Source organism: Pongo pygmaeus, chromosome 23 (assembly GCF_028885625.2).
Source record: "Pongo pygmaeus isolate AG05252 chromosome 23, NHGRI_mPonPyg2-v2.0_pri, whole genome shotgun sequence".
NCBI lineage: Eukaryota > Metazoa > Chordata > Mammalia > Primates > Hominidae > Pongo > Pongo pygmaeus.
Window position 1 is genome coordinate 54,388,250 of NC_085931.1, and position 21,009 is coordinate 54,409,258.

The following is a 21,009-nucleotide window of genomic DNA, read 5'->3' on the forward strand; positions in this document are numbered from 1 at the left end:
CAGGTCTCAGAGCCACCCCAGTAGGCAGAAGCTTTGGGGAAGTTGAGTTTGGCTCCAAGAAATAAGAAACCTTTGCTTCCACGTCTTATCTCTGGTCCCTGCAGAATGTCACTGAGAAAAAAACATTTTGCATTTTTTTTTTTTTGTGGTCACAAAGTGTTGAGATTAGATGCCCAGATTCCTGTTGTGAGGTCCTGGGTTCAAATTCCACTCTTTAACTTAGTAGCTGGGAGCTTGGGCATGGACTAACTTTTCATTGTCATTGCAAGTATCAGAAACACAACTTAAGTTGCCTTAAGGATGAAAAGGAGTCTACTGGCCCATATTAAGAATTTCAAGTTTGGGTCCAGCTTCAAGTATAGCTGGATCTTCAAATTATGCCCTCTTGTTCACTGTCTCTTTCTATTGTTGTTGTTAATTTTTTTTTTTTTTTTCAGGCAGAATCTCACTCTGTCACCCAGGCTGGAGTGCAGTGGTGCGATCTCAGCTCACTGTAACTTCCGCCTTCCGGGTTCAAGTGATTCTCCTGTCTCAGCCTCCAGAGTAGCTGGGACTATAGGCGCCTGCCACCATGCCCAGCTAATTTTTTATATTTTTAGTAGAGACAATGTTTCACCATGTTGGCCAGGCTGGTCTTGAACTCCTGACCTCAAGTGATCTGCCCGCCTTGGCCTCCCAAAGTGCTGGGTTTACAGGCGTCAGGCATTGTGCCTGGCCTCTTTCTCCATATTTTGACTCCTTTTACTCTTTCCTTCACTTGCAAACATAGTCAGGTTTCTGGATCTTCACACCAGTGGCCTCTGTGGGTGTCCTACCCACAGATGTATCCTTATACCAAGCAGGTCCCTGGCGTTTAGAGGCATTCAGTAGGATTTGTCCATAGGTTGATTGAATGAAATGAAGTCCAGCCTGGTAATAGTCCAGCCTGGTAATAGTCCAGCCTGGTGTGAGTTCTGGACCCAAAAACCAGCTTCAAATTTCAGCTGCAGCAACTCCTGTAGCTAAGATCATGGACAAGTCAGCCTTTTCTGAGCCTCAGTTTGCTCATCTGTAAAATGGGGCTACCCATAGTACCCTGCTTAGATGGTCATTATGAGGGTGAAGAGAGCCACTGCCTGTAACATGCCTAGCACATAATGAGCTCTTGATGCGTGGGGATCATTGAAATCATTATTGTTATTATTTCAGAGTCGAGCATTTGTTGCAATCCAAATAGCTGGGGGACTGTGCCGGGAAATGAGAGTCTATTTCTTTCTCTGGGGATGACTAGGTCTGCGTCTTCGCTGTGCTCCAGAAGCCTCGGGGTGCAGGGAAATAAGAGTGGAGTTAATTAAAGAGCTCTGGCTCCAGCAGCAGACCCAGCCCAACCAGAGCCCTCAGAACCGCACTGCTCTTGGCTGGCTGGTGGTGGGCGGGAGCTGAGGCCCTCTTAGGGCTCCTCTGCTAGGCGGGGCTCCCGGGAGGGTAGACTGTCGGGGCCCCAGCAGCTCGGGGGTGGCATTGTGCTCCCTGTCTCTCCCTTCTTCATCTCTCTTTGTCTCTTTGACTTAGTCTTTGTCACCTTATGACATCTTCAAAACCTCAGAGACACACACACACACAGAGACACACACACACATACAGAGAGAGAGAGAGAGAAAGGGAAGAGAGAGAGGGAAAGAGAGAGAGAGAAAGGGAGGAGAGAGAGAGAGAAAGGGAGGAGATAGAAAGGGAGGAGAGAGAGAAAGGGAGGAGAGAGAGAGAAAGAGACGAGAGAGAAAGGGAGGAGAGAGAGAAAGGGAGGAGAGAGAGAAAGGGAGGAGAGAGAGAAAGGGAGGAGAGAGAGAAAGGGAGGAGAGAGAGAAAGGGAGGAGAGAGAGAAAGGGAGGAGAGAGAGAAAGGGAGGAGAGAGAGAAAGGGAAGAGAGAGAGAGGGAGGAGAGAGAGAGGGAAAGAGAGAGAGAGAGAAGAGAGAGAAAGAGAGGAGAGAGAGAGAAAGGGAGGAGAGAGAGAGAGAAAGGGAGGAGAGAGAGAGAAAGGGAGGAGAGAGAGAGAAAGGGAGGAGAGAGAGAGAGAAAAGGAGGAGGAGAGAGAGGGAGAGAATATGAATGAATGAATTTGATTGGCTCACTTGAATTCCTGTGCCAGGCCAGTAGCCCAGTAGCAATTGGCTGCCCTTGGTCTGATCAGCTGTGTGTGTGAGGGGCGGCAGGGTGTGTAGGTCACACCAGCTGTCTGTCATGGGGAGTGGGGGTCATTGAGGGCCCCAGAGGACAGAGGAGTGGTGGGAATTTCTGGGAAGGAGATTTCAGCTTCCAGACCAGCTCAGACACTACCCCTGATGGAAGCTTCCAGGAGACCCCAGGCCAGGTTAGGGCCTTCTCTGGGCCCTGTCCCCTCTGCTGCCCTGTCAAAGGTGCTGGCTGTATTGTCATCGTCTGGCCAAGTCTGCTGCCGCCATCAGTCCCTGGGCTTGTCGTGAGCAGGGGTCAGCCTGGTTCATCCCTGTGGCCCTCCGCTGAGCTCAGGGTTGGCACACGGTAGTCATTCAGGATGTGTTGTATTCAGTGAATGAGTGAATGAGTGAATGGAGGAGAAGAGGAAAAGCTCCTAGCATCTCCCTGGTTGGTCATCATAAGATTCATATTCATTTTTCTCCCAGTGTAGCCCAGCTCTAACTTGCTGGGATTCTCCCTAGGCCTAACAACCCCCAGGAAGGGGCCCCGGGTGCGCGCTCCCGCCGCGGCATCGTGGTGGGGAGAGGCTGGCTCGGCGCCTCTGGCTGCGGCGGAGGGAGTGCGCTAGTGCACCCTGCACATTAGCATGCTGAACCCACGTCTCTCGTAAGGTGTTAATTAAATTTCTTCGAAGTATATTGTCTGAAAAAAAAAGGATAATTAGAAAGATGTCTTTAAAAGTATTTATGTAACTGATATGGCACCGCTTTTGGTTTGCCGCATAATTAGATTTAAACACAACTCCTCGAGCGGCATACTCATTTGGAGAGAGCTGCTTGTTGAAATGTCATGGCGTTGTTTTTAAGAGTTTTGAGCCTGGTAAAACCATTCAACTGGGGAGGCAACGTGTAGTGGAGACAGCACTGGATGGGGAGCTGGGGTCTTAGCCCACGGGGAACTGGGAGCCGGGGTCTTAGCCCACGTCCACATTTCTGCACTGGGGTGCCCAGGGCCGCTTGCTCAGCCCGGCTGGATCTTGGCATCCTCATCTGTCAAACGAGAGGGCCACGATGGGCTCCTGAGGCACAAGAACTACATTTATGCCGCTTTTTAAAATGTTATTTTTGCTCAGTGAAGTAGCTTCGTTTTACAGATGTGCAGACCCGGGCTGTGCAAAGCCCGGTCTTCTGACTCCAGAAGTGTTTTCTGACACAGCCCTGGAAGGCCCTTGGTCTAGAAATGATCACACTGTCTTACAGTTTTGAAAAATGGACACCTTTCCTTTAGGGTCTTTATTTCACACGTTCTCCTGAAACTCCCCCTCCCGTGCCGCTGTCCTGCGTTGGCGGACGTGCCCTGCACAGCCTGGGCAGTCGTCCTCATCTCCCGACCATAGGCTTTTACTCCATGTGGTTTCAGTGGGGGCCATAGCGCCCCTAAGGGGTAAAATCTGGTGCTTGGGGAGTGAAAAAAACATCTTGCTCTTCTGTCTAAAGCAGAGGTGGACATGAGGTACCTAAACACACGTACAGCATCTCTGTGATGCTAAAGCTTCATGAGAGGGAAGTGAGTAGAGGAAAATAAAAGACATATTGAAAAGGCCACTCTGGGGGTGATAACGAACAAAAGGCTGGAAGCTGTGCAGCACCTCAGCTCAGAGGGCAGATGCTTGCTGCACCCGCTTCTCACTCCCTTTAACCTTCCCAACAGCCCCCCAACCCGACGTTTCCATGTTACAGACAGGGAAACTGAGGCTTGGAGTCCAAACATGCTTTGCCTGGCTGAAGATGAGAGAAGTCAGCATTCGGGCTGGGGTGGACCCCTGGGAAGGCTGGGCGTCCAGTCCTTGGTCTGGTGGATCTGAGCGGGATTGATGGGGCTGTGAGCTGTGGTGGATGGGGCTGCAGACACACCACCTGCCGGCTCGCGGCTCCATGGCCTCCTGACCCGCAGTGTCATCTCTCCCCGCAGGGTGGACCCGGTGCCTCACGATGCCCCCAAGCCTCCAGGCTACACCCGCTTCGTCTGCGTCTCTGACACCCACTCGAGGACGGACCCCATCCAGATGCCGTATGGTGACGTGCTGATCCACGCTGGGGACTTCACTGAGCTGGGGCTCCCGAGCGAGGTGAAGAAGTTCAACGAGTGGCTGGGTAGGTCCCTCCTGCCCAGAGCGGGCGGCTGTGCTGAGCAGGAAGGGGGATCCCACCAGCTCCCAAGGCTGCCTCCCTGCCTTTCACTCCTGCGCTGCCCGGGCCCCCTCCTTGGCGTGTGCCTGCCTGGTCACCCTCCCTGACCTCTCAGAGCAGGTGCCCCTTTCTCTCCCATCCACCTTGGACCTCTCCTCTTCCAGCATCTCTCTTGGTTGTGATTTTCCATTTGTTTGTGGGATTTCTTTTTTGGCCTGGAAAACCCCCTCCAAAAGGGACTTTGCTCATGTCTTTGTCCATTTGTGTGTCCAGGCGCCAGTGCCTGGCAAAGGTAGGGCCTCAATAAATAATTGATGAATGAGGCCGGGTGCAGGGGCTCACGCCTGTAATCCCAGCACTTTGGGAGGCCGAGGCAGGTGGATCACCTGAGGTCAGGAGTTTGAGACCAGCCTGGCCAACATGGTGAAACCCCATCTCTACTAAAAATACAAAAATTAGCTGGGCGTGGTGGCAGGCGCCTGTAATCCCAGCTACATGGGAGGCTGAGGCAGGAGAATCGCTTGAACCTGGGAGGCGGAGGTTGCAGTGAGCCCAGATCACTCCACTGCACTCCAGCCTGGGCAACAGAGTGAGACTCTGTCTCAAAAGAAAAGAAATTGATGAATGAATGAATGAATGGCTGAGTGGGTGAATGAATGAATGACAGGGAGAATGGTGGTGCCAGGGTAGGTGCTCAGCTGGTTCATCCTAGCTCAGTCACCCACTGCCATGGAGATAGTTTCTCCAGGGGCCAGATGTGAGCAGCTGCTGGTCTCAGCAGCAGAGCCCTTTCCCATGCACTGTGCCATGGTGGGTGATGATTTATAAGCACATCCCCTGGGTTTTGTCTTTGTGCTTTTTTTCAAAAATAAGAAACAAACCTGGGGGACCCCCTGGGAAAACTCACTTGCCTTGGAATCCAGAGAAATCTCACAGTGAGACATCTCCGTCCCCACCCTGCGAAGACAGATGGACGGCCCCTGTGCAGCCCAGCACCCAGGCCTACTGCCGTGGAGGCGTGGGTGTGGGGCCGCTCACCTTCCTGCACAGCCCCACGTGGCTGCCAGACGGTCCCTTCTGCCTCCCCAGGGGCGTCCCGCTGTGCAGTTGGCTGGGACTGCGCAAGCAGAGGGCCAGGAGTAAGGCAGGGCAGCCGCGGCGAGCCAGGGGCCCGACTCTGCCAGGCGAGACAAATATTTACAAGCAAGGCCTTCCCTTCTGTTTGGCAGGCAGAGGGCTTTAAATATTGATTTTTCAAACGGGAAATTCTAATCAAAGGCCCCGTTTGGGCTGCAGGAAGTACAGGCTAGGGGATAGGGCTCCTGAAGTCCTTCTCTCGGATTCTCCCCTTGCCCACACTGGCTCCAGGTCTGGGCTGCCTCCCAGGAGGGGCCCCTTCCCCGAGGGAGACTGCTTGTCCCATCTGCTGCGGGTTTCAAAAGACAGGAGGTTCCACTTGGTGGAGTCAAGAGGCCGTTTCCAAGGCAGAGAGACTGGAGTCGCTGTGGGCCAGTCCCCCACTGTGTGCCAGGCATGGGGTGGCCGGCTCTTACCACCTCTGCTTTGTTGAATTTGGGAACAGCTACTTGAGGTGGCTACCATTTGCGTCCCTATTTGACAGAGGAGAATGGAGGTTCTGAAGGGTAGGGACTGTCTCTCACACACAGCTTGGCCTTCCAGGTGCCCATGATGGGTGGAAAGTGTGAACTTACAACTTGTAAAGGGGTCTTCTATATTTTTAGATATAAAAAGAGCTGTTGAACCTACCATTGAAATTTTAAAAGGAAGCTGAAGAACAAGTACAGTGTAATAAATTGTTTGTTTTTTACAATTAAAAAAAAAATAGAAAAGGTTCTTTCCCTCAGGCCTCGCCCCTTTGCTGCCTGGAAGTGTTTGCAGATGTCAGGACCCTCACTCAAGGAGGAATGGGCTTCAGACTGAGGGAGGAGGAGCATTTGCATGGGGGTGAGAGTGTGAATTGAAGCCCATTTGCCGCTGGTATTTTGGGAACTCACCCACTGCACAAAGCGAGACACCTTGGTTGGCCGGTGGGCCAGGTCCCCAGAGTTTGGTGATCATGGCTGAGAGATGGACTGTGCACCTATTCGGTGCCTTTGGAAAGGGGCATTTTTTTCTATGAAGCTCAAGTTTACCGAGCATTTAGTATGTGCTGGGTGCTGTTCTATACCCTTCGCGTGTATTAGTAACTCATTTAATCCTCCTGACAATGAGGCAGGAGCTATTATCATTCCCATTTTACAGAGGAGAAAACCAAGGCCCAGAGAAGTGAAGTCACTTACTCAAAGTTACACAGCTTGTAAATGGCAGAACTGGGCAGTTGGACCCCAGTGCTGAACTCTTGGTATAGCTCTGTGTTGCCTCTCCTTCTTGAGGTGAAGCCTCCCTAATTGGAAGTAAGGGTGTGGACGATGCTGTTTGGAGTCTGGATCTGCTTCCTGCCTGGGTGACCACAGCAGCACGTAGCCCCTCTGGGCCTCATTTTAAAAGGGAGCGGTTAGGCTCCCCTGCCTCGCATCCCTCCAAAGGTTGTTTTGAGGCTCTGTTGGAATGGAGGAAAGAATCACCTTGCAAACTGTGAAGTGCTGTGTACCTGTTATGATTGCCCCCGTGAACTGGCGTCTACCAGATCTGGGCTCCCCTGGGTAGGGGTGGGGTGTTGGGAGGAAGACATTGGACCTGAACCTTGAGGTTGAATTGGCAGGGAAGGCAGTGGAACAACACGTGTGTTACGGCATGTGGAGTTCCTGAGAGATGTGGACGTGTGGTCTCAGCTAGCAACCGCCCTCCCCACAACAGACACAGAGAAAAAGAGACTGGAAAGAAACATTCCGTCATCCTATTGCTGAGCCTCACTGAGAGCCCACGAGGTGCCAGGTGTGTTGCAAGCCCTGGGGTAACAGTAGGCCCTGAGCACGCAGGGCCCCATTCGGCCTGATGCGAGGGGACGGTGGCTCCATGGCCATGAGGGCGGCACGGGAGCCGTTCATTAGAGAGAGCTATGGGGTCTGTCTGGGACCCACCTGGGGACGTGTGGTGATGGTCATTCAGCTGGGTGGGCATGGAAGGCCTCCCTGAGGAGGGGATGTTGGGCCAGGCCTGAGGGTGAGAATGAGGCAGCCTTGTGCAGCTCTGGGCAGGACCCGTTCCAGGCAGAGGACGCGGAGGCTGCAGGGGCCCTGGGGTGGGAGCAGAGAGCACTGGGAGCGTTGGGAAGTGGGAGAAGCAGGGCAGCGGGGCAGGCACTGGTCCACACAGGTCTCCTGGGCCTGGGACAGGAGTGTGGGGCTGATCCTAAGGGCAGGAGGAGCTTTGGGAAGGTTTTTGAATCGGGATGACCTTTAGAAAGCTTTTCAAAGGCCATGATGGATTGTAGAACCAGAGTGTACCCGGCGAGGGCTAAAGCTCCAGAATGTTCCAGAGTCGATGTCTGGGTGGTGGGGTCATGGGGTTTTACCTTCTGCTTTAGGATTGTCTCTCTCTCTCTCTGTATCTGATTTTCTATGGGGGAGGGGTGTGTTTTTCTGGTAATTTCAAACAAAGGCAATGCTCCTGGGCGTCTGGTGCCAAGTGTGTCCCAGGAGGGATGGGACAGCGCTGGGCCTTGGGTCAATCCTGGCGTCATCCAGCCACTCAAGGGCCTCCATGAGCCCCTTCCCCAGCCGACAGGGTGGGAGACCTTTGCACACCCACCTCATCATCTTGCCCCTCACCCACCCACTGGCTCAGCCCCTTCTCCTGGATGAGAAAGTTATAGATTTGAAATTCACAACTTGCTCCTTCCCTGTTCATTGATCTCATGGAAAAAAGCATTTGAAATCATATTCTGGGAGCCACCTCCAGACAGACAGGAAGAGATTTAAAAAATTAATAAAGACCCACCATCTAAGACAAGACAAGGCACCTAACCAGGCTCTGCGTGGCTAAATTCCTGCGGACTCTAACTTGCTGTGAGGTGCGTTGCTCTCAGCTCGGCTGTGACTTGTGTCCATGCGTTGCCCATTTGCAGGCTTCTGTCTGGGTCTGCATTCATTGGAGGGGGACGGGTTGGGATGAAAGAGTCCCTCTGAGCAGCCCCTCTTTCCCCTTGGCCATTAATATCCCAAATGTGTTCATGAAATAGAAGCGGCAGCTTGATTTGTAAATGTCGAGTAAGCAGCTAAAAAATTGATAAGGACATGTTCTCCAGCTACAAAGAGTGAACACAAAAGCAAAACTTGCTGAAAATGGCAAAGAATGTGCAGGTGGTTCCTTGCTCCTCACCAGCCACAGGGAGCTCACAGCCTGGATGGATCAGTCAGCGGTGCCAGTGCAGGGAGGTGGGGCGGCTGGAGGCCAGGCAGCTGTCTTCACCCCTGTTTCCTCCTCTTCTTTGCTGTGTTACCTCAGTTCAGTCTCTCAACCTCTCTGTGCCTCGCCTGTAGAACGAGGAGAATTATTTTCTTGCCCTAGGGCTGTGGGGGAGGGTTGATGAATAGTATTCCCATGCAGCGCTTTGCACAGTCCGGGCACCACGGGAGCCCTGTCATTGTGAAACATCTGTCATGGTGATCAACTTGCCGCTCCCAGATCCTTGCCCCACACAAAACAGACTCCTCAACTTCAACACCAGCAGCACCATTTCCTTCCAGCCACACCGGCCAGCTGGACTCCTCACTCATAGAACAAGCTCCCCTCCCTGGTCCTGGGCCCATGCTCCACTCACCCCTCCAGAGCTGCCCCTTGTGAAGCCTCCCCCACCCCGCTGGGCAGAGCCGTTCCGTCCTCCTCTTTACACCCAGAGCTCCTGGTCTGGGCTCTGCTGGTGGCTCTCACCTTGCAGCGGGGGCGTGTCTCCCACCCTCACTGTCAGCCCCGGGAGGGGAGGGTCAAGGCTTCATGCCCAGTGCCAGCCAGGGGAGCCCTGGACAGAGAGGAATGTGCAGCCATGAATGGCATGCTGACCCCGCTGACACAGCCCTGTCTGTCAGCTGGCCATGGTGACCCCAGCAGGGCAGGGCATGCCTGAATGTTGCTGGGTGGGCCACCAGTAAATGGGGGCTTCAAGGAGGGCAGTGCTGTGACATAGACCAGTGTGAGCCATCGCTGTTGCCACACAGGACTTGGGAAGTGATCTGAGAAGACTCAGGGAGCGTAAGTTGAGTTGGGGTCTCAAGGACGAGGCTAGAAGCTGGGGCCACAGGTGCTCCGGACCTGATGAAATGTGCTAGCATGCAGGCCCCCCTGGAGGCCAGGGTGCTGAGGGCAGGAGGGGAGGCTGAGCAAGTACCCTCCTCCCAGGATGCCTTGCAGAGGCAGCAGCCACTGACCCCAAGGCCCTGGCACTGCCCACATCTTTCCCAAGGCAAGAATGCCAGGTCCAAATTCTGCTGCCGTCTCTGAATGACAGCCATGCCTGCAAGAACTGTCAGTTCCTGAGCTGGGATTTACAAGATGCCAGAAATTTTCCTCTCTGTGACTGGCAGGTGCCAGGCTGGCCTCCCCACCCCCAGCCACAGGAAGTCTGCAGCCTCTGCAGCCCTCACTGCATCCCTAGCCCCCACAGCCTGAGGACCCTGTGCCACCCTCGGGAGTGACTGCCAGAGGCCACAGGTGGCTTTGTACTGGCCGGCCTCTCCTCCCCTCAGCTCTGCGGCACCTGATGCTGGACGCAGGTTCTGCTAGCGTGGGTTCTGCCACAGCCTCCATGTGGCCTCCCTCTCCAGGGCCCTTTTCCATCTCCTCCTTTTGTTCGTCATTCCCCTCCTGCCACCGAAGGGGGCTACTCCTAGGGTCCATCCTTAGGCCTCTCAGCCACCTTCTTTACAAATGATAACTAATCACTCAGACCCCCAAGCTCTCGCTCCACCCAGACCAGCAGAATGCCTCCATCTCTCTCATCCAGCCACTGCATTGTCTAGTCTTCTTACAAAACACCTCCTCCTGGGTGTCTGCCAGGGTTTTAGAATAGTTCTATCCCAAACTGAACTCCCAAACCTCTGACCATCCCCTTAGGCTACGTAGTAAGATGAAGCACTTCACTGTGGCGTTTGGGACCCTCTCAGTCTGGGCTCCTGTGTCCCCTCTCCTTTCCCTTTGAGGCTGATGTCTGCAGTCATCTATTGTGATTCTGACACTGCTATCGTCTGTCCTGCCCACTGTCCCCTCTGCTCACTGTGTCACCTGCTGAGCTGCTGTGAGTGCTCTGTGTGCCAGCCTACTGGCCCCCCTTCCTCCTGCAGCATCTGTGAGCCTCTCCAGGGCCGAGACCATACCCTGGTCAGCACAAGTCCTCAGAGCCCAGCCAAGCCTGGCACCGAGGTGCCCAGGGGTGTTTGTTGAAAAAGCGTGGTCTGTAAAGCACATGATGGGCCCATTAATTAAGTGGCACTACCCTTAGCAGACTCAGGCAGGGGAGGAAGATGAGGGCCTGGTAATGGAGTATTTAGAAGTTATAATTAACTTCGTACTGGCGCCTGAGCATAACACGATATATGAGACAATATAAAAGGGGTCGAAGGATTTAGTGAAATAGAACTAGGTCTTTTGCAAGTAAACCCTTAATTAAAATCCGTGAGGGAGGAAGGGGGAGAAAGGGAAATGGAGAATTTGCGTCAAGGCAGTTTCTTTGGTTCTTGCCTCATTTGCTACTGCGTGGAAGGCCCGAGGCTGCAGGAGCTTTGCCTGGAAATGGGCCACACACAATCGTTTTGCCTCTTTGTGATTTAATCCCAGGGCGCCTGCCGGCGGAATGGGCACCTTCTCTGTTCAAGGTTCCAAGTGGAGATCGGGGGCTTCAGAAAGGAGCAGGTGGGGCCTTGCCCTCCCCTTGCAGGAGCAGGAGGCAGCTCACAGGCACAGTAATTAGGATCATGTGTGGGAAACAAGTACTTTCTGGCGCAAGCTGGTGGTTGATCTCCCTCCACGTCCCTCTCATAATTTGTCTGTTCTTTCCAGTCTACTCTCTGGCCTCCTCTCTTCTTGAGGGGGCGGAGACCAACCTTGGATGCAGATGGGGAAGGTCACCATCCCAGAGTTCATGGCTGTCTGTCCCCGGCAGCTTGTGCAAGTCCCTGCTTTTGTTTCATTTCTTTATTTTTTCCCTCCCTTCTTCCCACGTCCCCATCCAATGAACAGCATGCACAAGCTCCCTCCTTCTCTCCCGTGCTCCTTCCTGCCTGGGTGCACCTCGCTCTTCCTCCCTTTCCTGACTTGAGCACTGCAAGATCCTGCCCCGTGGCTGCCCCTTCTGACTGCTGCAGAGTGTGCTGGGCAGGCACCCTCTGTTATAGGTCAGGACCTAGAGCTGGTACCTGGGCACCCGCCCCAGTGCGGGGCTGCTCTTGCCTCCGGGAGGTGGAGCTATTCTCTATGCATGGAGGGTACGGTCAGGTGGGACTGGAGTCTTCCTGGGAATGGGGTGCCAAGCTCTGCAGGGGCAGTCCATCAGGCCTCAAGCTGGCTCTGTCGGGACTTGCAGCCTCTCCCCAGTGCAGGGCACCAAGCACTGGAGGTCAGGGACGTGGGGCCACTTCTGGCTCTGCCCTCATCAGCCAGCTGGCCTCCCTTCTCCCTCATGGAGTGTCCACCTCAATGAGATGAGACCGTGTGTGCACCCTGTGTGAACTCAGCCCCTCCTGGCACTTAGGGCGCTGCTGGTTCACGTACCTCCCAACGTCAGAGCCCCCAGCATGGGTTAGTGGAGCTCTCACCTCTCCCACGGGGCTGTGAGTGCTAGGGACCAGGGCAGGGGTCTACACGCATCTCAGTCAACACAGTGTGAGGGGCTACTCTGTTCATTGCTTTGGTGCTGGAGATTCAGTGATGGATGGCACAGAAGTGTCCCTGCCTGGGCGGCCTGAGGGTGAATGCAGTCATAGGTGGTAAATAGCAAGCAGAGTGAAGAGAATTGATCAATCCACAGGGTAGGCTGGTGGTTACTGGGGTGAAAAGTTTCTTGACATATGGCTGGGGAAGACCCCCCCTGGGAGGGTTGTGCACGGAGAAGGACCCAGCTGTGAATTCCTGCTGCACAGTGGAGGCCTGTGGGCCTGATCCTGGTGATCCTGGGCCGCTGACCAGCTGGGACGAGGGCATGGATTTTATTCTAGAGGCCACTGGGGGGCTTAGGCAGAGAGGACAAGGTCTGATTCGGGTTTCTGAAGGACCCTTCTGGGTGGAGCCTGACAGTGGCAGGCAGGAGAGGATGCCAGGGTACCAGGAGATGTTGGTGCAGGTGTTTGCGAGAGGCCAGGGTAGCTCAGACTGGACCTGGAGGTGGCCCAGGGAGAATGCAGTAGAGGCTTGGCTCTGGTTTGGAAGTGGAATCAACAGGATTTGCTGGTGGGGTATGGAGTTAGGGGCGAGGGAGATGGCTGACCTGGTATCCTTAGGGCCTGGCAGCCTGGCATGAGGTGGGCATTTAACAAATATTTGTTAAAGGAATGAGGAAAGAGAAGACAAATTTTATGATGTGGTCACTTTGATAAAAAAAAGTCCAACCAACTTTTTTTTTTAAAGAGCCAACAAGAATTCTCTCTGAAAGTATACAGCAGACAAGATGGATTCTGGTGCGACGGCCTGATTCAGACATTTCTAGACACACATTGTTATTCTTGCAAAGACTCGAGATTGAATATTTTAAAAATAATTTTACTTTTAAACTCTGGAGCCTCTTGTCACCTCCGGCACTCTCTGGTGGGGAGCTGTTGGTGTCCAGGGATTTTGGTTGTGTAGTCCCATGGCAAGTGTGATTGATAAACTGAGTGACCACCTGGAGAGTGAGATCAATGCTCAGATGGAAAATGGATGGCTTGTGCAGCAGAGGTTTGGTCTTCATTTAAAAAATTACTTTTCTATATTCTTCATCAAAAAAATTCCTCACAAGCCATGCTGTATTTTAGGGGCTAAAAGGAAGAAAATTAACTTCTAAGAAAGATGAAAAATCTAGAATTCTAAGTTGTAGTCAAGTGATTTTGGCCAGCCATAATTACAGTATTTTCATGTTAATGTATAAACCGCTTGAAAGGTATGCTTAAGTGATAATTATCTATTTACAACAAAATGGCTTTGGAAATGAAATGAGACCCACTGGTGTGTGTGTGTGTGTGTGTGTGTGTGTGTGTGTGTGTATCAAACATGTTATGCAGTGGTGTTTTTTTCTTTCTTTCTTTTTTTTTTTTTTTTTGAGATGGAGTCTCGCCCTGTCACCCAGGCTAGAGTGCAGTGGCGTGATCTCGGCTCACTGCAACCTCCCCCTCCCGGGTTCAAATGATTCTCCTGCCTCAGCCTCCCGAGTAGCTGGGATTACAGGAGCCAGCCACCGCGCCTACTTTTTGTATTTTTTGTGGAAATGGGGTTTCACCATGTTGGCCACGCTGGTCTCGAACTCTTGACCTCAGGTGGTCCACCTGCCTCGGCCTACCAAAGTGTTGGGATTATAGGCATAGGCCACCATGCCTGGCCCTTTCTTTCTTTATTTTTTTTTGAAGACCATCATCCTAAGTATCTCTGCCTTAAAATTAAAAACTAAAAAAAAAATCTAAGCAGCATAGAGAGATTAATTTCTCTGAAAGTCCTGGGCTGTCTGAAAGTTCTTGTGTGGCTTAATTTTGTGTAGTTTGTTATTCACTTGGATTTTTTGTTTGCTTGTTTATATCTCATTTTGTGTAAAAGAGTTGGAGATAGTTTATAAAAATGACAAAAATAGTAAAATGGGTAGAATATTGATGATAAATTAAAAGCCAGTGTTGAAAAAAAAGGGAGAGTAGCTCAGATGGAGGGCCTAGAATTCCAGTACCCAGTGCTATGTGGGCTGTAAGTGGGAAACTAGGGTCTGAGCTTCCTGGGGACCAAAGCAAAGAAGCTAATTTGACTAATGGCCCTGATTATTGGGAGATGTGCCAGCTCCTCTGATTGGTCCTCTGTAGCATGTTTGACATCCATCTCATTCCACTGGGAGTACCTTGAAGCCCTATTCCTGTGTCCTCCTTGTTTCTGTGTGGAAGGACCTTGGTAAAGCCTTTTGTATTTGGATAATAACAACAAATATTTATTTAGTTTCCTGGTATATAAAACATGCCCATTTCTGTCATTCATTTTGTGCTTTCTATCCCCCCCACCTCCACCTTCTTTTGGATTGATTGATTGAAGTTTCTTTTTTTCGCCTCTACTGGTTTGGAAATTCCATATTCTTTTTTGATTTGTTTAGTAGTTACTCATAAATTTTTAATTTGTGTATCAGACTTAACACAGCCTAAAGTTAATCAACATCTCCATTCCTTCCTGAAAAACCTGGGGACACACGTACCCTGCCCCCTCTTGCTGCCATCTTATCTATATCTTTGCTGTCTGGTGTTTACTTTTTTTTTTTTTTTTTTTTTTTTTTTGCAGACGGGATCTTACTCTTTTGCCCAGTCTGGAGTGCGGTGGCACAATAATTGCTTACTGGAGCCTCGACCTCCTGGGCTCAAGCAATCCTCCAGTCTTAGTCCCCCACCTCACCCCGAGTAGCTGGGACTACAGGCAAGCACCACCATGCCTGGCTAATTTTTGTATTTTTTTTTAGAGATGGGGTTTTACCATTTTGCCCAGGCTGGTCTCGAACTCCTGGGCTCAGGTGATCTGCCTACCTCGGCCTCCCAAAATGCTGGGATTACAGGCATGAGCCACTGTGCCTAGCCTGGTGTTCACATTTTTTTTTTTTTTCTTTGAGACAGGGTCCTAGGCTGGAGCGCAGTGGTGTGATCATGGCTCACTGCAGCCTCAACCTCCTGGGATCAGGTGATTCTCCCACCTTAGCCCCCCTAGTAGCTGGGACTACAGGCATGCACCACGACACCCAACTGATTTTTCTATTTTTTGTAGAGATGGGGTTTCACCATGTTGCCCAGGCTGGTCTTGAACTCCTGGGCTCAAGCGATCTGCCTGCCTTGGCCTTCCAAAGTGCTGGGATTACAGGCATGAGCCACCGCACCCAGCCTGGTGTTTACTTTTAATGCATTTTTAACTCTGCCTCCAACCAGTCATCATTATTAGTATTTGTTTTCCAGGTTGCACTTGATTATTTACTCAACAGATGTTTCCTGAGCACTTTTTCTGCACTGGGCATGATTCTAGGCACTGGGGATGCAGCAGTGAACAAAACTAGTTCCTGCCTTTGTGAGTCAGGGGAGAAGGCTGTGGATAAACAGCTGTCATATGATGGGGGTGTTCAGGCTGAGGGGACATGAAGGGATGGGGAAGGACCAGACCCTCTGCTGAGGTGATGTTTGCATGAAGATCTGAAAGGAGGCAGCCAGCCATGCCCATGTCTGGGCAGAGGCAGCAACTCTGAGTTGGGGGTGTTGACGGCACATGGGAGGACGTGGCTGGAACTCCACGGAGAGTCTGAGCAAGTGAGTGGAAGAAGCTGAGTCCAGATGGGGGATGGGACCCAGTAGGGAAGCTTGCAGGGCTTCATGCAGGAGGTGGCAAGCAAGGCGGCCTGGGCATTTGGGCAGTGCTTGGACACATGAAGTATGAGCACAGGCCTTCCAGCTCAAGGGGTGAGGCTAACCTAGAGCGCAAGGCTGAAGCTGCTACTTGCCTTTGGTTTGCAATCATTCATTCACTCAACAAACATTTGTGGCACCCCTGTGTTGTTCTACACCCTGTGCCAGACACCAGAGATACTGTGGGCAGCAAATCAAGCAAGACTTCCACCTGAGAGCCACGCAAACAAGAAAACACCATGACACGATGGAGACAGGACAGGGGGAAGTGGTAGCCTGGGACCAAGTTGGACCATGTAGGCTTAACTTGCGGCTCACCTGACTCCCAGGTGTGAGACAGAGGGCAATGGAGGGTGGCGGTGCCTTCCTCCCCGCTGCTGGTGGTTCTGCGGATGAGAGAGGATGTATGCCAAGCGTGCGGTCTGGGGCTGTGCCAGGTTCTGTCGTGTGAGTCTTCCTCTTCCTGTGCCGCTTCTCTCCAGCTCATTCAAGGCTGTGGACCCTTTGGGGAGAAATTGCTGGTTGGTTGTTCAGAAGTTGGTGGAAGCAAGGTTTTCTTACTGACATGCTTTTTCTCTCTTTTCACAAACATGGAGAGAGGTGTTTGGATATGAAACAAGCCTGTAGATTTTTTAAAATGTCATTTTCATACAGGATTTTATTCCAGAACAGGAATAATGAACAAGCCAGAAAATCCTGGCCAGCACAGAATTCAAATACTGTGTCCCCGCGTGCACATAAACTTCTGAAATGTCTGGAAGTTTCCACCGTCTCCCTGTCTATGCAACCTGCCCCTGCCTGCCTCCTGCACCTGCACTCAGCGTAAATGTTGTCAGAAGCCCGGGGACTAGTTCCGTTTGGAGAATATGATCGCCACTTAGAGAGAGTGGAAACCAGCAGGTGCTGTTATTGTTCATGTAGAGGGGTGTCTCCCCTCCTGGTCTCTCGTTTATCCTCACAACTGGCCTGTCTCACACTTCAGTGCTCAAGTGCAGATTACACAGCTCTCGGGAGGGCATGACATTCTGCATTTCTAACGAGCTCCCAGGGGATGCCCCTTCTCTGTTCTCCCGAGGACTCTTGGGGAGCACACTTTGATATATATACATTTTTTTAGACAAAGTCTTGCCCTGTTGCCCAGGCTGGAGTGCAGTGGTGCGATCTCGGCTCACTACAACCTCTGCTTCCCGGGTTCAAGCAATTCTCCTGCCTCAGCCTCCCAAGTAGCTGGAATTACAGGCACCTACCACCACGCCTAGCTAATTTTTGTATTTTTAATTTTTGTATTTAGAGACAGGGTTTCACCATGTTGGTGAGGCTGGTCTTGAACTCTTGACCTCAAGTGATCCACCTGCCTTGGCCTCCCGAAGTGCTGGGATTACAGGCGTAAGCCACTGCGCCCATCCTGGGAATCACACTTTGAGTAACAGGGCCTGACACCAGCATTGTCAAACTTCCTGAGAGAGTGGAGAGGCTGTATATCTGTGCTGTCCAGTGTGGTAACCACGAGCCCCCATGTGGGTATTGAGCACTCAAAATTCAGTTAGTGTGACTGAGAAACTGACTTTTGTATTTTTATTTCATTGTAGCTGATTTGAAATTAAATGTCCACAGGGAGTTCATGGCTGCTGCGTTGGACCACACATCTAGACATCTCTGGAGGTGTCTGCTGTTGCTGTCTCTGCTTTGCAGATGCAAAAGCTGAGCTCAGGGAGGAGAAATCTTGCCTAAGGTCAACGGCAAAGAAAAGTGGAGTCAGGATTCCAACCCAAGGTCTAGGCTCTTTTAAAATCTTTGTTTATTTATTTATTTATTTATTGAGACAGAGTCTCCCTCTGTCGCCCAGGCTGGAGTGCAATGGCATGATCTTAGCTCACTGCAACCTCTGCCTCCAGGGTTCAAGTGATTCTCCTGCCTCAGCCTCTCGAGTAGCTGGGATTACAGGCATCTGCCACCATGCCCAGCTAATTTTTGTATTTTTAGCAGAGACGGGGTTTCACCATGTTGGCCAAGCTGGTCTCAAACTCCTGACCTCAAGTGATCCACCTTGGGCTCCCAAAGTGCTGGGATTACAGGCGTGAGCCACAAGCCCTACATTTTTTATTTGTTTTTAATAGCTAAGGAGACCTTTTGTATATGGGAACTACTCTTGTGTATCTGGAAAATCCCCTGCCAGCCCCTGACTCTCTCTCTCTTTTTTTAAGCAAATTCTTCGTTTCCAAGACGGTTTTGATATTTATGGTCAGCAGTAATGCTTTATAGGCTTAGGACTAACTAAAAAAAAGTCCTGTGTCAGCTGCTGATGGGATATAGGGATTTTTACATCCTACGTTTCATATTCGAAATACACTTTTGCTGCAAAGCCTAGTATCCAAGTCACATGGGGGCTTAACAGCAATAATGACTTCTGGACAGAAGTTAACAGTTTACAGGCACTTTCACTTTGTTTTTTCACTGATCCCTTGCAACAAACATCCTGGGCCCTGAGTATATTGTCTCCACTTGACAGATGAGGAGACTGAGGCCCAGTGCAGAGAGGTGGTTTCTGGAGGTCATGCAGGTCTCCAGGGCAGGGATCTGGATCGTCAGGTACACGGCCATATCTTCAGCACCACGGACAGTGCTAACCCCCCACAGTAGGCTCTCAGTGTTGTTATTGGCTAAGTCAAGGAATGCACTCATCCACTTATCCTATGGCCCTGAGTTCCAGATGTTGGCCCTGTGTGTGCCCTGGCAGACTGTGGATACGCTAGGCCTCCACCTGCCTCGATCCCCTGCTCGGCCCCATCCCCGCACCCTGGAACTCTTCCACCTGCCACCCAGTGAGGGAGGGAGTTGGGTGCCGAGGGCCACACACATGCGTCAGGGGGACATGGTTGAGAGCTCAGACTCTGAACTGAAACCAGAGCTGGGCCACCTTGCCTCCTCGATGTGTGACCTTGGGCAGGTGACTTAGCCTCCCTGGACCTCAGTTTTATCATTTGGAAAATGGGGAAGTAACGGGATGTTTCTCACAGGGCCTTGGTGAGACCCGAACAAGATAATGCACGTGAAGTGCAAGTTCCAGGTGGATGCAGCATAAACTCTTCATTATTTCCATCCCTCCTGAGCGAGGTGGATTCTAGAAGCAGAAAGGCAGTGGAGGCAGCTGGAGGGATAAGGCTGCAGAATGGGCGGGCCCAGCCGGGTGGTGGTGGTTTGTAGAGCCAGGGACACCAGCAAGTACCATGGGGAGGAGGCATGCAGGGCGTAGCCCCCCAACCCTTGTCCTCAGTGGGACCAGCCCCGTTCTTCTCACATGTCAGTGACCTCCCTCCCACTCAGTGTTCTCTGTGGCTTTTGGAGCCTCCCCCATTGCAGGGCTTATCTGGGTTTCAGAGGGAGCCATGATGTGGTCATGTCCATGGACCTGGGCTAGTTTAATTCCTGAATGAGACAGGGGCCAGGGGAAAGGAATGGGCAGACCCCCTCCCAGCCCTGCCTGGCCACGTGCCTGCTGGGCAGCCCTGAGAAGGTCATCACTCCCCTGTGCCTCAGTGTCTTCACCTAAAAAATGGGGCCACACCCTTGCTTTGGAGGGCTGTCGTGAGGATTAAATAAGGCATTGCAGCTGGGATTCTGCTTAGCCTCGTGGGTGCTGAGAGACCTCTTGAGTCTGGATCCTGGCTCTGCTCTTCCCAGCCATATGGCCTTGGGCATGTTCTGTCTGCTCTCTGAGCCTCAGTTTTCTCATCTATCAAAAGGAGCTGATATTGGGAGAGTTCAGTGAGGCAGTGGGTGATCTGGGCTCATCATAGGGCCTGGCATGGGGTAAATGCATAACACAGGCAGCTGTTGCTGTGGTGGTGATTTTATGAACACATCTAAATCAAAAGTGCCTGGCACAGAGTAGATGGCTCAGTTCATGGTAGACTCTTTCTTTCTTTCTTTCTTTTTTTTTTTGAGACAGAGTTTCATTCTTGTTGCCTAGGCTGGAGTGCAATGGTGCCATCTCAGCTCACCACAACCTCTGCCTCCCGGGTTCAGACGATTCTCCTGCCTCAGCCTCCCGAGTAGGTGGGATTACAGGCATGCGCCACCACGCCTAGCTAATTTTGTATTTTTAGCAGAGATGGGGTTTCTCCATGTTGGTCAGGCTGGTCTTGAACTCCCAGCCTCAGGTGATCCGCCCACCTTGGCCTACCAAAGTGCTGGGATTACAGGTGTGAGCCACTGCGCCTGGCTTTTTTTTTTTTTTTTTTCCGATGGAGTCTTGCTGGAGTGCAGTGGGGCCATCTCGGTTCACTACAACCTCAGCCTCCCGGGTTCAAGTGATCCTCCTGCCTCAGCCTCCTGAGTAGCTGGGACTACAGGTGTGCGCCACCACACCCAGCTAATTTTTGTATTTTTGGTAGAGACTGGGTTTCACGATGTTGGCCAGGATGGTCTCAATCTCTTGACCTCGTGATCCACCTGCCTCGGCCTCTCAAAATGCTGCAATTACAGGTGTGAGCCGCTGCGCCCAGCTGGTGGTAGCTTTAATTACTACTATTAATATCATCCAAAGAGGACTTCCGCTTTTTAAAATTGTGCATTTAAAAGTTAGAATTTAGTTCTTTGAAATTTGTTTTTAAAAGAAAAGCGGATTTTAAAAAGTGTATAGGTTTGTTTCTTTGATCTCTCTTAAGAAGAAGGATTTCACACCTTTCGGAGTGTGCACGATGCAAATGAAGATCCGAGAGCTCGCGGAAGGCCGTTTGGAGCTAATTCTGGGCTGGTTTGACAGCCTGAAGGGGAAGCATCGAGCTGACAAAGCGAGGCTTTCTTTGGTAACATCCCAACCTCTCAAAATAGTCACTTTCCAAACTAACATTTGTCATGTTGGTGTTTGAAAGAAGTTTTTTGTTCATTGATCCAACCATGCGCCGCACCCCCTTAAAACTCTGCAGAGGTTTCCCTCCTGTGTCCCAGGTGAGTCCAGGCACTGCTCCTGTGGTCAAGGCCTCTGGCAGGGACCCCATGGTCCCTACTAGGCCTGGCTCCACCCCTCCCCTTTGTCTGTCCGAGGCTTCAGGGCAGTTGTCACATTGTTGGATGTTTTCCCGCCTCTATGCCTTTCTTGTGTGGGCTGCTCCTGCCGGAGTGCCGATCCTGTCTGCCTAGGGAGCTGCTGTCCACTGTGGACACCTGTTTCTGT

At 51.7% G+C, this 21,009-nt stretch overlaps 1 protein-coding gene across 2 annotated transcripts in view; it reads left to right on the plus strand.

Moving 5' to 3' along the window:
• MPPED1 (metallophosphoesterase domain containing 1) overlaps positions 1–21,009 on the plus strand; it is a 93,918-nt gene that overhangs the window by 18,755 nt on the left and 54,154 nt on the right. For both annotated transcript variants that reach the window (XM_054470027.2, XM_054470028.2), the window contains exon 3: positions 4,127–4,308. In XM_054470027.2, the coding sequence (XP_054326002.1) occupies positions 4,127–4,308 (182 nt within the window). The remainder of the gene's footprint in view (positions 1–4,126; positions 4,309–21,009) is intronic.